Source organism: Mesoplodon densirostris, chromosome 9 (genome assembly GCF_025265405.1).
Source record: "Mesoplodon densirostris isolate mMesDen1 chromosome 9, mMesDen1 primary haplotype, whole genome shotgun sequence".
Classification (NCBI taxonomy): domain Eukaryota; kingdom Metazoa; phylum Chordata; class Mammalia; order Artiodactyla; family Ziphiidae; genus Mesoplodon; species Mesoplodon densirostris.
In genome coordinates, this window is record NC_082669.1 from 51,995,733 (window position 1) to 52,009,778 (window position 14,046).

The following is a 14,046-nucleotide window of genomic DNA, read 5'->3' on the forward strand; positions in this document are numbered from 1 at the left end:
GTTGATGCTGGCTGTTTGAGACAGACAGTAAAATAGAAGGGGAAAAAAATGGAGGAAAAACATTTCCTTTTCATGATAAAAACTAAATCTAGAGAACAAATCAGGAATCAATTTTTGGATTTTATCAACTGCTTTTTACATCCAAAGAGCCACTGACATGTTTTTTTTCTTTTGGCATATTAATACTAAATATAATAAACCCTCAATTGTCATAGTGGATTATTCTCCTATACACAGCCCATAAAGTATGACATGGAAGTATAAAACAGTAATTAAAAGTACAGATTGGGGGGCTTCCCTGGTGGTGCAGTGGTTGAGAGTCCACCTGCCGATGCAGGGGACACGGGTTCGTGCCCCGGTCCGGGAGGATCCCACATGCCGCGGAGCCGCTGGGTCCGTGGGCCATGGCCGCTGAGCCTGCACGTCCGGAGCCTGTGCTCCGCGGCGGGAGAGGCCACAGCAGTGAGAGGCCCGCGTACCGCAAAAAAAAAAAAAAAAAAAGTACAGATTGGGAAGTCAGACTACTGGAGTCTAAGTCTTGGCTCTGCTATTTATTAGCTGTATAACCTAGGACAAGTGACCTAATGTCCCTATGCCTTAATTGCCTCATGTATAGAATGGGAGCAGTAATAGTGTATCTGCCTCACAGGGCCACTGTGAGGATTAAATAGGATAATGCACATGGTACCTGGCAAATAATAAGCACCAACAGTAACTACTGTTCTCAGTAATATACTGTTGGATTAGATATTGACTTTACTTATGAATTTATCATGAATATTCCTAAATGAAATCAGTTCTTTGTTTCGGCAATCTATGTTAATCTGATACCTGGATTACACTATCTTTTAAAAACATTTCGGGAACTTTCCTTCTGTCCATATACTCTAGTAAAAAATTAATAGTTTATAAAGATTAATATTTTCATAAAGTGCTTTCTATAATCAGTAAAGAAACCTACAAAATTTTCGAGTAGGAGGGAAGAATAGGCAGATGATGTAATGGGAGAGTAGTGGCTAGGAGAGCAGTTGTCCAGCTAGCCCCATCTCTGCCATGGCCATGGGGGTCACAGGCCCTCTATACGAGGATGTTGAACTAACACCTAAAATGCCTCTCCCCTCTCTCTGACGCCTCTATCTGAGATGTTAGACATGTACAACTACTTAGTGCCCACTTTTTTAAACTACAGCTATCCCAAAGGAGAACAAATCTCACAGTGTACTTCCTTTTTTATTATCACCATCCCCCCAACATTTTTACTTAAATGAACATCAAGTGTAATAGAATGGCAGAAAAGGTAGGATTTTACTGGGAAAATACTGGATATTTTCTCCTATGAAGGCCAGGACTTAAGAGTTGAATATAGATATGAAAATCTCAAGTTTTCAATGGTTACTGGTCAACTGTCCAGATTTACCAAAATTTTAATTTTCATCCCTGGGTTCACTCTTGTAACACATTAAAATCCTAGGTAGTCGTTCAGAGGACTTCTTCATACAGCAGAAAGTAATATTCTAAATACAGGATAAACAAAAGTAGCTAAGTTCTATCTCAAAAGAAAATGCCATAATTTATCCAGATTTGGAAAAACAAGCTCTTGAGAAATTTTCACTACTGAGACAAATGTAAATGTACATACTTTGTTTAAATTATACCATATTCAATTAAAAAGTACTGACACATGAGTAACCAATAAAGATTAGGTAACAATGACTGTTAAGCACTACCTTTTACAGAGCATTATGTGAGGGATATAACACTTCATGTTTATTTCATCACCTAACACACCCAATCACCCTATGAGGTAGGAATTTCTATACCTTTTAACATATTAGGAAATTGAAGCTCAAAAAGGTCAAGTCACTTGGCCAAGATACTGGGGCTAGGATTATAATTTATATTTCAAAACCCATACTTTGAATATCTGCAGTCAATTGAGTGACTGAAATTACATCCAGCCATGCAATTAAATGCAGTACTATTTGTTTCTCACTCCAATACTTACTCGGTGTAGCACTGACAATGGAAATATACTTTTTAAATATACCATTTTAATGAATAATAACCATTCTGGAAAGCTGAAAAACAGAGTCTACAAAAAAGTTACTTCTAAGACTAAGAATCAAATTTGCCATCAAAATAACTACTAATACTATTTTATTATTTTATTGGATTATTTGCAGAGTGGTCATAATTTCTAGATTAGACATGTTGACTTCAATCCATTTTTATTCAATTTAAAAAAATAATAAAACACTTTTATTAAACACTTCTATTGAACATGTTTAGGTAAAATATCTCGTTGAGTTTATAAACCCAAATATTAGTGACCGAGTAATAAAGATGAAAAAATTAGTCTATTTTCATGTTTCACATACAATGAAATGCAAAACAAGCATAACAGACATCTTATATGAATATTTGGGTTTCACAGAAAATATTAGAAGGCTGACATAGGCATAAATAATTATTCTTAGAAATGTCATCCTGTGATTACAGGCAGATTATATAATAGACTTTATGCTTATGTCTTATATTGTACTTCCAAAAATTATAAATATTTTAGATATAACCCTATTCTAAACATCAATTCAAAAATTTACCTTACTTTAGCTAAGGAGAAATGAAAATGTATATAACAGTTTGACACTAAAGCTGACTTTTCATATTTTGGACAGAGTAAATTTGAAAGAAACACTTCAACTGAAGCAACTTTAAAGGTAAAGGTTATGTTTTAGTAAAATGAAATCAGTAAGATTTACTTAGAAGACTGGAAAAAGTCCTCTTAATAACAATCTTTGTTTAAAAAAAAAAAAAGATTGTAACTATTCCCAGTTCTTTCATTTAAACAAAAGATTGTCATCTAGGTGAGATGTTTAGAGTAGGTATGCAATGTTTTCCTAGAAAAAAGACTTTTGTAACAGATCTCAAAGTACAAAATAAATTTAATCCACCCTTGTTCAGGATTTAAGTCATACCTCAAATTAATCTAATAGATCTTAGTTTCACCAGGTAAAACTGCTAACGTGAAAGCTTCTAAAATTCTTGTTTAAGATATTTCTTTCTTCAAAATCTATAAGATAATTTTTAGGCTTACTTTTTATTTTTCTATAAGTACAACTTCAACTATGAAATTCAGTTCAGTCCTCTGCATATGTCAGATGATGCTACAAATCTTTTGTATTTCTCTTCCAACTATCTAGCTGTGAAAAGGGAAAAAATAAAATTTGAAAATAAAGTCCCTAAATTGGCCCAAATATACTTACTTTAAGAAACTTACATTAAAGGTGAAATTGTCTCCAAAGTGACTCTGGTTTCCCCAACATCTCCCAGTCTACCTTAGAAAAAACAGGATATTCTGCAAGAGGGAATCTGACAGTAGGACATAGTGACATAGATTATGCTGAATGGTTGGTCACATATAGACTTGTATAGACTTTGTATTCAGCCAAATGCTTCCAGATAATGAGCATAAGATGATAAATTAATAGGGACAGAAATCTTTGAAGACAAATAAGGACATTGGAAAGCAAAAGGTTGAAAAGGAAAATTTTATACGTTTCCTTGAAATGGTGCATATTTTTCTCCTCAGAAGAGAAAAAGTTGTAGGATACACTCTTAATTTTGACTTTTCTTTGGAAGACAATAAATCTCTGTGCCAAAAGATTTCTTATCTTAAAATGAAAGTGTATGAGAGAAGAGACTCCTTAAAAATATATGTATCAATCACACCTTGATAAATAATTCTCCAGTGTAGGGTAGGGAGCTTTCTAATTCTAAAAGTAAAAATCCACAATTTAAATTTAATCTGGAAGAAATCTAAGCATGAGTAAGCTTAAATTACCGTCTGAATCACTGAATTGGTCATATTATTCTATTTTAAAAGTGTACAGATTTTACTGAAAGATAACCAATTGCAACATAAAAAGTATGGTTTCAAGGTCTGTTCTTCGTCACTCCAGAAACTCTGTTTGCACAGTGTTCATAATTTCAACAAAACCCTAAAAAGTTCTTTCCAAAATGAACTTTTCCGACCTACTGAACAGAATTCATGCCCACACTCTGATGTTCATTTCAGCAGCATTTGTCTCTGTGAAGTACATCAAAATCACTCAAACATCAAATTGGTGATTTGATAGAATGATTTATTTTCCCATTACAGGAAAGTCACAAGTGACTTGTTCTGAGGTATGTTTCTGAGCTATGAAGGACATCTATCAGAAAGCTCCACATTTGAAGGTTCCTCTTTAGGGGATAACATTTTATGGCTGGACAGTCTCTGCAGGTACCAGATTCCCTGTTGTATCCAACTGCATACATTTACACGTGCATGCAGACACAGGACACTCGGCATGATCCCTGAAAAATAGGTCAAGTCACAGTTAAACATCTAAATTACACATATATACATACATTTATCTATATACCTATTGATATCTATAATGCAATTTTTCAGATGGCATTTGAAAAATACAGGAATTAAAACCCAAAGACAAAAAGCATTAAAAGCATTAAACTAGAAATGAGTGCCAAGCTGAACATGGGGAGAAAGTTACTGAAAAATGAACAGCTTCACTTTCTAATATATAATAAGCTATCTCATTTACAGTTATGAATGTGACAGGGATGTGCTCAGAGTTTAAATTAAAGCCAATGTGACAAACTGGGTGTAAAAGTTATAGCACTGAAGAGTACAGGGCCACTGATACTACTCAAAGTAAAAGTTAAATACGGTCTTGAGTCTCCACTGTATGAAGTGCATACTTACTACATAACAAACTTATTTACGAGATAACTAATATAGGAGTTTGACATGTATTCTATCATTGAATTCAGTTACATACTATATATTATATATGATAGGATATCCGGTCGGTCGTAAAAAACTGTAAATATATCCTTTCTCCAAGTAAAGTTAAATAATGCTTTTCAAATATTTAACCCAAACATAATATTTAAACAATTTCTTATACAAGTATTAATTTTATAGTTTAAGATTACATAGGCTAGTGATAGAAATGTTCACACCCCCTTTGTTAACTTAAGTGACAGTATAAAAGAAATTCATCCTTTGGCTGTATACACCTGAACTATTTAAAAGGCCATCTGCTTTATCTCCTCTAACTCCAAGCCCATTAAAGAAAGAATGGGGACTTCCTTGGTGGCGCAGCGGTTAAGAATCTGCCTGCCAATGCAGGGGACACAGGTTTGAGCCCTGATCCGGGAAGATCCCACATGCCGCGGAGCAACTAAGCCATGCGCCACAACTACTGAGCCTGCGCTCTAGAGCTCGCGAGCCACAACTGCTGAGCCCGCGTGCCACAACTACTGAAGCCTGCACGCCCTAGAGCCTGCGCGCCGCAACAAGAGAAGCCACTGCAATGAGAAGCCCCTGCACTGCAATGAAGAGTAGCCCCCACTCGCTGTAGCTAGAGAAAGCCCGCGCACAGCAACGAGACCCAATGCAGCTAAAAAAATTAATTAATTAATTAATTAAAAGAAGGAATGTGCTGATTACCTGAACCAACTAAGCATGTGTCCAGCATGCCCACCGTGTCTGCAATTGTGACACCATGTAAACCAGTTGTTAAACTGAGCTAATTTTTTGTCTTTGCTCAAGTCTACTTTTTCATCTGATTTGGAGCCTCCTATGGGTTAAAGACAGTGATCTTCATTAACTATATCATAATACTTTATTCAAAGTTTCTTAAAAGGTATTTTTAAAATTACGTCAAAATACAAATCACATATCATACTGAAACAGCAATTTTAATGCTAGAATCTAGTTTAGATTGAAAAAAATACCAAATAACCAGAGTTGCCTTACATTTTTAATAGTCAATAATAAATGGAAAAATAGAAATTATCAAACCCACTTAGAAGCAATCTGAATTAACAATTTTAGAGAAACAATCAGTAGTTTAAAAAACTTCCCATAAAGAAAATACCAAGTCCAGTTTACAGGTGAGTTCTACCAAACACTGAAAGAACAGGTAATTTTCATCTACACAAAGAATAGGAAAGAATAGGAAAGAGGGGCAATTTCCCAATGCACTTCATGAGGTGGGTATAGCTTTGCTAACAAAATCAGACAAAGCCAATATGAGAAAGAAGATTATAGGCCAATCTTCCTCCTGAACAGACATAAAATCCTAAGTAAAACATTACCAAATAGTATGATTTAGCAATTCTACTTCTAGGAAAATGCACTAGAGAAACTTTTGTGTATGGTAAAAGGAAACATATGTAGGAATGTTCATAGCAGCACTGTTCATAACACTAAAAATCTGGAAACCAAGTGTCCATCAATAGTAGAATAGAAAAAATTTGTGTTGTAGTCATAAATGGAATACAAAGCAGTAATTAAAAAAAGGAATAAATGACCACTACATTAATCAGCATAATTGAAACTAGAAAAAAAAAAACCAACTCCAATGTTGAGCAAAAAAAGGCTTGTCAAAGGACATATGCGTATGACTCATTTACACAGAATTTAAAACACAGACAACAGTAAACGTGTAAAACAACTATACAGACAAGCAAGAGACTAAACTAACACACAATTTAGGACAGTAATGACCTTTGGGAGGAGCCCAAAGAGGTGGTGTGAAGTAGGGAGAAACAATCCAAGGCACTAGTATAGACAATGCTATCTTAAAGCAGAGTAAAAGACTCACTGATGACTGATTTATCATAGTACACGATGTATACATTACTATACATTTGTCATTCACAAAAACTTGAAGAAAAATGTGTTATTACACATGTACATTTACACATGTACATCTACACACAAATTTACATAACTTTTAGTGCTTGAAAAATGCTCATTCTATTAATTTTGGTCACCTTAAATGTTTTATTTTGTCCTAAAACAGCAAATCAAATTATTTTAAGATCATATATAATTAGAGACAAGAATAGAAAAATGAGTAAGTAAAAATATTAAGTTTAATTAAGCAATTGTGTACCTATTAAGACATAATGCTATGCTCAAAATTTTACCTGGGCCATTGCTGGTCACACTGTAATGACCAAAATTGTCTTGCAAACAATTATTTAAAATACCCATCTCTTTTTGCTAATGGTATGGAGATGAAAGGATGTGAAGGTGGTTCAAGGATTTAAGATGTACACACACTGAAATTCTTCCTAAAAGCTTCATAAAAACAATTAATAATGAAAGAGAGAAAGAGAGAGAAGAGAAAAAGGAAATACAGACCTTTTAAATATAAGGTATTTTATACCTTTGTGTATAGTTCTCACTAGTGACTTTCACTTTGTTTTGTAACTTCTAATACAAAGAGAAAACAGACTGAGTCCAGAACAAATTAATCCTTATGTTTCTGATGAAGCTGAATATAACAGCTCTACCTCACTGCCATGTGAGAAGGCATTTTAAGATCAAATAGCTTTTAAATTTAAAAGATTTATAGTGAATTATGAAAAGTGCTATAGAATAGTTGAGGGTAACTAAAGTTTCACTTAGGCACTAACAACAGCAATAATAATAAAAAAAAGAAGAGTAAGAAAGAAACTAATATATAATCTAACTTTAAAAAATATATCATACCTAGAAGTTAAGCTCTATAAGGACAGCGATTTTTATCTGTTTTGTTCACTGTAACATTTCTAGCACTTAGAAAAATAGCTATGAAACAAACACTGTTGAATAATGTTTATAATTTTTAATGCTAAATATTAGTTTATAACTTATAAATATTATAACTAAACACTTATAAACTCAGTGAGACAGTTTCAATAGAGTTCCAATCTTCAAAGCACAATTGACTGTAAAAATTCGTTAACCCTCAGTTAAATAAGCTTATAGAAATTCTGGCCATTTGGATCACAAAGCATGATGGATGGATGCCATCTCTAATTGCAGGCAAAGCAACACAGAGGTTTGTATACCTAAATCTTTAAACTGCCATGAGAAAACATTTGATTTCTATCAGGTCCTGTTTTATTTTGGAACTCAGATTTTTCTGATTTTACAGAATAAAAAAAGAAAATGCTTATTACTTTGTAATTAACTCAGCTCACTAATGCCTTTAAAGATCAGATTCAGGCTCCCCTAATTTTCCTACACTGTTTCCTAGGCTCTATCACACTGATGCACTTGGTAGTTCCCATACACTCTCTGTACTTATCATCTTCACTAATCTCTTTACCTTAGTTCATGCTTTGTACCCTTTGCCTACAACCTGGATAGGCTTCCCTAAAATCTTCACATATTTAAATCTATCAGACTTTAGAGGACCAACTTAAATGGCATCTTCTTTTTGAGGTTTTTCAGATATGCTTCAGATAGAAGCAATGTTACCCTCTTTCAAAATTCCTAACATTTTCTTTATATAATATCCCTTATTCACCTCAGAGAGCTAGATGTATTTCAGAATTTGGAATCTTTGGGGATGTCAGGAAAATAATGAGCAAATATTATATAACACCTAACAAATATTATATAACACTTATATAAGTCTGAGGCACCATCTTGTAATTAAACACATTAGCATTTCTGCAGTGAAACATATGAATGTTCACAAACAAGAGAAATAAAAACTTTAATAACCTCACGTCAATTCTGAACAGATTTTTTCTTTTGCCAAATGAGATTATTGTAAATTCATTAAAAAAAAAAAACTTTGGCTTTTCAGATCTTTAGAGATTTGGGAGTGACAGATAAAAGATTCTGGACTAGTATTTATTTTCTAGAACATGTAATTTCTTATTTTACATTAGCTATTCTGCTCATTATATACCATAAGCTCCAAGAGGATCTTTGAGTCATCCTAGCACATCAGCCTTAACTTAGTGCATTAAACAAGTACTCAAACCTATATAAAGAAATTATTTCTGAAGCAAATTTAGAAAAAAATTTCTGAAGCAAATATGAGAAAATGTTAAGACTTGATAAACCTGGGTGTTGAATATTCGTTAAATTAACAGTCTCTATAACAGAGAACTTAAAATGTTTTATGATTTAATTTTCTTCAAATTCCAGAAAATTGCTTTTATCTTTTCTTACCTATTTCAAAAATAGAAAAAACTGAAAAGCTAGTATCTAGCAAAAAGGAACAGCACTCTAGCCATTACAGTTTCCTGAGGCTTATGGTCCAAAAGACATATTAAGTTGAACTATTTCCATGTATCTCAGTTCACATAGAAATTATTTAGGCTATATTTTGCCTCCTTGTTCTTTCATTGTAGTAGATTTTTATTCCCAATTGTTATTTTCTATTTATTTGTATCAAGGACGTTAAAAAAGTGATCAACATGCAACGTTAAAAATGAAAATCCTTGGGGCTTCCCTGGTGGCGCAGTGGTTGGGAGTCCGCCTGCTGATGCAGGGGACGTGGGTTCGTGCCCCGGTCCGGGGGGATCCCACAGGCCGCAGAGCGGCTGGGCCCACAAGCCATGGCCTCTGAGCCTGTGCGTCCGGAGCCTGTGCTCCGCAACGGGAGAGGCCACAACAGTGAGAGGCCCGCGTACCACAAAAAAAAAAAAAAAAAAAAAAGAAAATCCTTGATTAAAGCTTAAGTCAAAACTAACATGTGCATTTGAAAACATCACATATTGCATTTGTTAAAAAAAAGGCACTATACTGAAAAATAACTTAATGATATTAGCAAATCTCTTTCACAGATGTTAATGTAACAACTAAACAGACTATTTACAAGAACCAGCTACAGAACAGAATTCCAGAATTTCACAACTAGAAGGGATCTCCCAGTCCAACACCTCATAAGTAAGAGTGTTAAAGTGACTCTCAAGGTCACCGACTAAATGTCACAGAGCCAGAACTACAACAGGCATTCTGATACCATACTCAGTTCTTTATTCCTTATTCATTTACCAGTATGCCAGATATTCAAATGTTTTTCATTAAATTTTTTGCTATAGTATCATTTTCAAGTTATATAAATAGCTGAAATATTTCTAGCCACTAGGTACATTTTATTCAATTATCTACTGTTCTCAAAAATTTTCTCTTTATGTTTACTTTAAGCAGTAAACAATAATGTTAATATTTCTAACCATTAAAAAAGTATATGTATTTACTAGGTAGCTGACAAATATAGCAGAAGCCAACACCAAAACTTAGAAGTAGAGGAATCTGACTTCTAGGTTAATACATTCTCTACATATTTTTTCACAGGTAGATTTTGAACATGAAATAAGAGAAAATGTTAAAGTATTTTGAGACTATCAAAAATTCTTTATGCACACAAGGTATTTGTTACTAGATGGGGCCACAGTGACTTTTAAACATAAAATTTGAGGGAGCTCCTCTTAGAAAAAGTGGTAAGAAAATGGAATAAGATTATTTAATATTTAAGCTCTTCTCACGAATGTTAAATTGTCAAGCATTTGTGAGATTACCTGAGATATCATGGATATAGATTTTACTTTTAATGTACAGATTTCATAGAGAACACAAAAACCTTCAAGCCAGCGAAGTGGCTTGCTCTTAGAAATAATATAAACTCAAGTGGGTATGTCTTTTATTTACAACATCAAATCAATTATGTAGAAACAATTTGAGCTCCAAAAAGTATACTGTAGAATTATGTCATACCAGGACAACTAGAAACAGGTGTTCCCATATTGATGAGGCAAAGTGCACATCGAGGAAGGGGTTTTCGACAGCCAGGACAACTTGTGACTTTAGATTTTGTTGGCGAGCCACTGACACCATACTGACTAAAACCTCTGCCCTGATGGGGCACAGTTGAACAGCTGTAGGAGATAGACTTTCCACAAAAATTGCAACTCACAAACACCTATAAAACAAATGAAAGGAGAAATAAATATAATGCAAACCTTCATGAATAAAATATAAAATAATCAAAGTTTGATCCTAACAAATTACTTTTAAATAATTTTTAAATTTTATTGTGTATTATAAAATAATTTATCTGCTAGGTTGATGAGCTCTCATTTAAGACTTCCACTTAGCAGTTACATTATTTGAATACTTCTTCTCTGTTACCTTTGTTTAGTTATATTCTTCCTAACATCACTGTGATCTACAGAAAAAAATAACAAGAACTTTAGAGTTCACCCTGGGACATTACAGAATATCCCAATATGACTTTTGATACAAAGTTCAATGATATTATCTCCTAAACAAAATTTTCTTGTAAATAAAACACTCATTTCCTAAGATAAAAAGTAGTTAAGGATCCTATAATAGTTAAAACTTTAGAATAATAGCAATATAAACTGTTCATTACGCCTTTATATTAAACTCCTAGACTCCTGAACACTTATGATATAGATTAGTAACAAATATTAACATGTACTGCTATTTGATTAATACTCAGGTTGTTTTAATACAAACAGTAATTTCTCAAATTTCTAAAATAAGAAAATAGCACCATCCAGTGCTCACATGGAGCATATACCTGATATTTAACATCTGAACTCAGACACAGTGATTTCACATCAAGTGCTTTATGTAATAATTGATTTCACGTTGCTTTTTCTGCTTTTTTTTTTTTTTTTTTTTTTTTTTTTTGTGGTACGCAGGCCTCTCACTGTTGTGGCCTCTCCCGTTGCGGAGCACAGGCTCCGGATGCGCAGGCTCAGCGGCCATGGCTCACGGGCCCAGCCGCTCCGCGGCATGTGGGATCTTCCCGGACTGGGGCATGAACCCGTGTCCCCTGCATCGGCAGGCGGACTCTCAACTGCACCACCAGGGAAGCCCACGTTGCGTTTTTTAAATTGAAGTATAGTTGATTTACAATATTGTGTTAGTTTTAGGTGTACAGCAAAGTTATTCAGTTATATATATATATTCTTTTTCAGATTCTTTTCCATTATAGATTATAATAAAACAGTAAATATATTCCCTATGCTATACAGTAAATCCTTGTTGTTTATTTTATATACAGTGTTGATCTGTTTTTTAAACTACTGCTTAAGGAAAAAAAATTTTTCTATGTCTAATTAGACATATAGATATATATGTATATACTATTAAAGAAACAACTCCTGCCTTATTACATATAACAGTGAAGAAAGTGTCAATATGTAAGTGGAATGTGTAAGAACATACAGTAGTTTAGATTCTGAAAGATCTTGGAATATATTAGAAAACCTTGGACAAACCTAGGACTGATTTAGGTTTGCCTAAGATCCTCTAGACCTGCTGTGGTTTGCTCTATGTCAGACTAAAGCTCAAGTCACTGAGATGATTGTTAGGAAGAGGCATGATCAAAAAAACAGGAAGATTAAGGACAAAGTGCACTCTGGGATAGATAAACACATGGGAACTCAACATGAGCAAAAGAATGAGTATATTGATAACATTTTATTAAATTGAACCCTTAATTTACCCTATATAACATGCTGTAAACACTTCTATTTTTTGGCTGGGCTATTAGGTACATGTTACAATTTGATTCTCTCCAAAACAATGTACTTACCTGTGCTAAAGGCTTAGAACTGGGATCCAACTTACTCCTGTGAATATCAAATTCAGCTCGTTTGTGCCAAAACCTCCAGGCATCTAATAAATTTCTATAATTCTCAATCCAGTACTGAACTCTTTCATCTTTAAGAACATCTAAGGGAGAACCCTAAAAAGAAAACATGAATTATTTCAGTTTTTAAAATTTTCCTGGGTAAGCCTGAAGATTTTAGGCGACATGCGAGTATGCAGCACACGGGAAGAAACAGGCCTCTTCTTTGCCAAAAGCTGGCTCCTAATGAGGATAAAGATAAAATAACTGATGGAAGCTCCATTAATTTAAGTTGGCCTCTACCAACGACATAAATATGCACTGTACATACCATTATACCTTGCCAGGGAAATGTAATTTTCTACATCTTATTTAGGTTTAAAGACCTAAGAGCAATCAATTCACCTTCCTAGTTGAATGCAGTAAAAAAAAGACGCAAATACTTTTTGTCCCAACAATTAAAACCTCTAGGTTCACAAAATATATTTACTATCTCATCTAAATACACACCAAAATTACTCCATCACATTTAAAAATAATACTGAGCCTGGTCCTTCATATCTAGCAATGTGCTGTGGATTAAGATGCTATTTTTGTATACCTATTTATCTAAAAGGTAAAAATGCCTACTGTCTCCCTCGCCTTCAATTAAAACATATATTTATCACCTTCAAATTAAAAAATAAAAAGAAGAAAGAAAGAAAAAAACCAAAACTGAACCAGAAATGTTTAGTTCTTTTGCCCCTAGGCCACAGTGAAAAGGAACAATTCCGTTTCCTTAAATTTACTTTAGATTCCTTCTCATTAAGAACTTCAATTTTTTTGCCACTAAGACTTTTCCTAAAGCTGTATTTTCCCTGGCAGCTGTGACACTCCACGTTTCACCCACGCTTGCTTTGGGTTTTCGTAGAATGCTTTTAGCTCTGTCGAGGATATCGTCCTTATCGTCACATGATGAAGAAAGGAGAGAAAGCCTCTACCTCCAATGATGCTACGGCCATTCATTTAAAGCCAAGTTTTTCCGGTTCTGTTTGGGGGCCACAGAGAAAGTAAAATGTCAGAGGCAACTTAGCATGCATCTTATAGAAAAAGGGAAGAAACCTGTAACAGCTAATAAAGACAATCTACCTTTAGACATTCTATCAAAATAGAAGCATATCTTTTACCTAGTAATTAAGTATTAATTTCAATTACTAGAGTTAAATTTAGCTAAAAGAACATGTGAAAAACTCATAGTTGACAACTTCATTTCTTAAAAAAAAAGCATCTACTACAGTCCTAATTATGACCAACTAGCCAGAACTAAGTACTAAAGTATAATAGAATCCCTGATTTAAAAAGAAAATTCACAGAAAAATCAGAAATCTTCATACCCCACTCCTTCCCCTTCCACAGCAGTGAGGATAAACTAAGAAAGAATCTGGTCAATTCCTATTTAGTAAGTCTTCTCTAGAACCGCCCCAATAAAACTTAAAATGATGGTCTGAAAAAGTCTGCAGAGAAAACAGTTCAGAGATTAAGTCTGACCAAATTAAAATTAGAAGGGCTTGGGAAATGCCATGGGCTTCCCATAGTA

The 14,046-nt window shown here is 33.9% G+C and overlaps 1 protein-coding gene across 2 annotated transcripts in view; it reads right to left on the minus strand.

Moving 5' to 3' along the window:
- Positions 1–2,850: 2,850 nt before the first annotated feature.
- MIOS (meiosis regulator for oocyte development) overlaps positions 2,851–14,046 on the minus strand; it is a 42,161-nt gene continuing 30,965 nt past the window's right edge. The window contains exons 9-12 of one of the 2 annotated variants that reach the window (XM_060108624.1): positions 12,435–12,587; positions 10,583–10,787; positions 5,519–5,648; positions 2,851–4,359 (exon numbers count right to left, since the gene is read on the minus strand). In XM_060108624.1, the coding sequence (XP_059964607.1) occupies positions 4,263–4,359; positions 5,519–5,648; positions 10,583–10,787; positions 12,435–12,587 (585 nt within the window). In that variant the 3' untranslated portion in view covers positions 2,851–4,262. The remainder of the gene's footprint in view (positions 4,360–5,518; positions 5,649–10,582; positions 10,788–12,434; positions 12,588–14,046) is intronic. The other variant, XM_060108623.1, reaches the window with a different exon arrangement.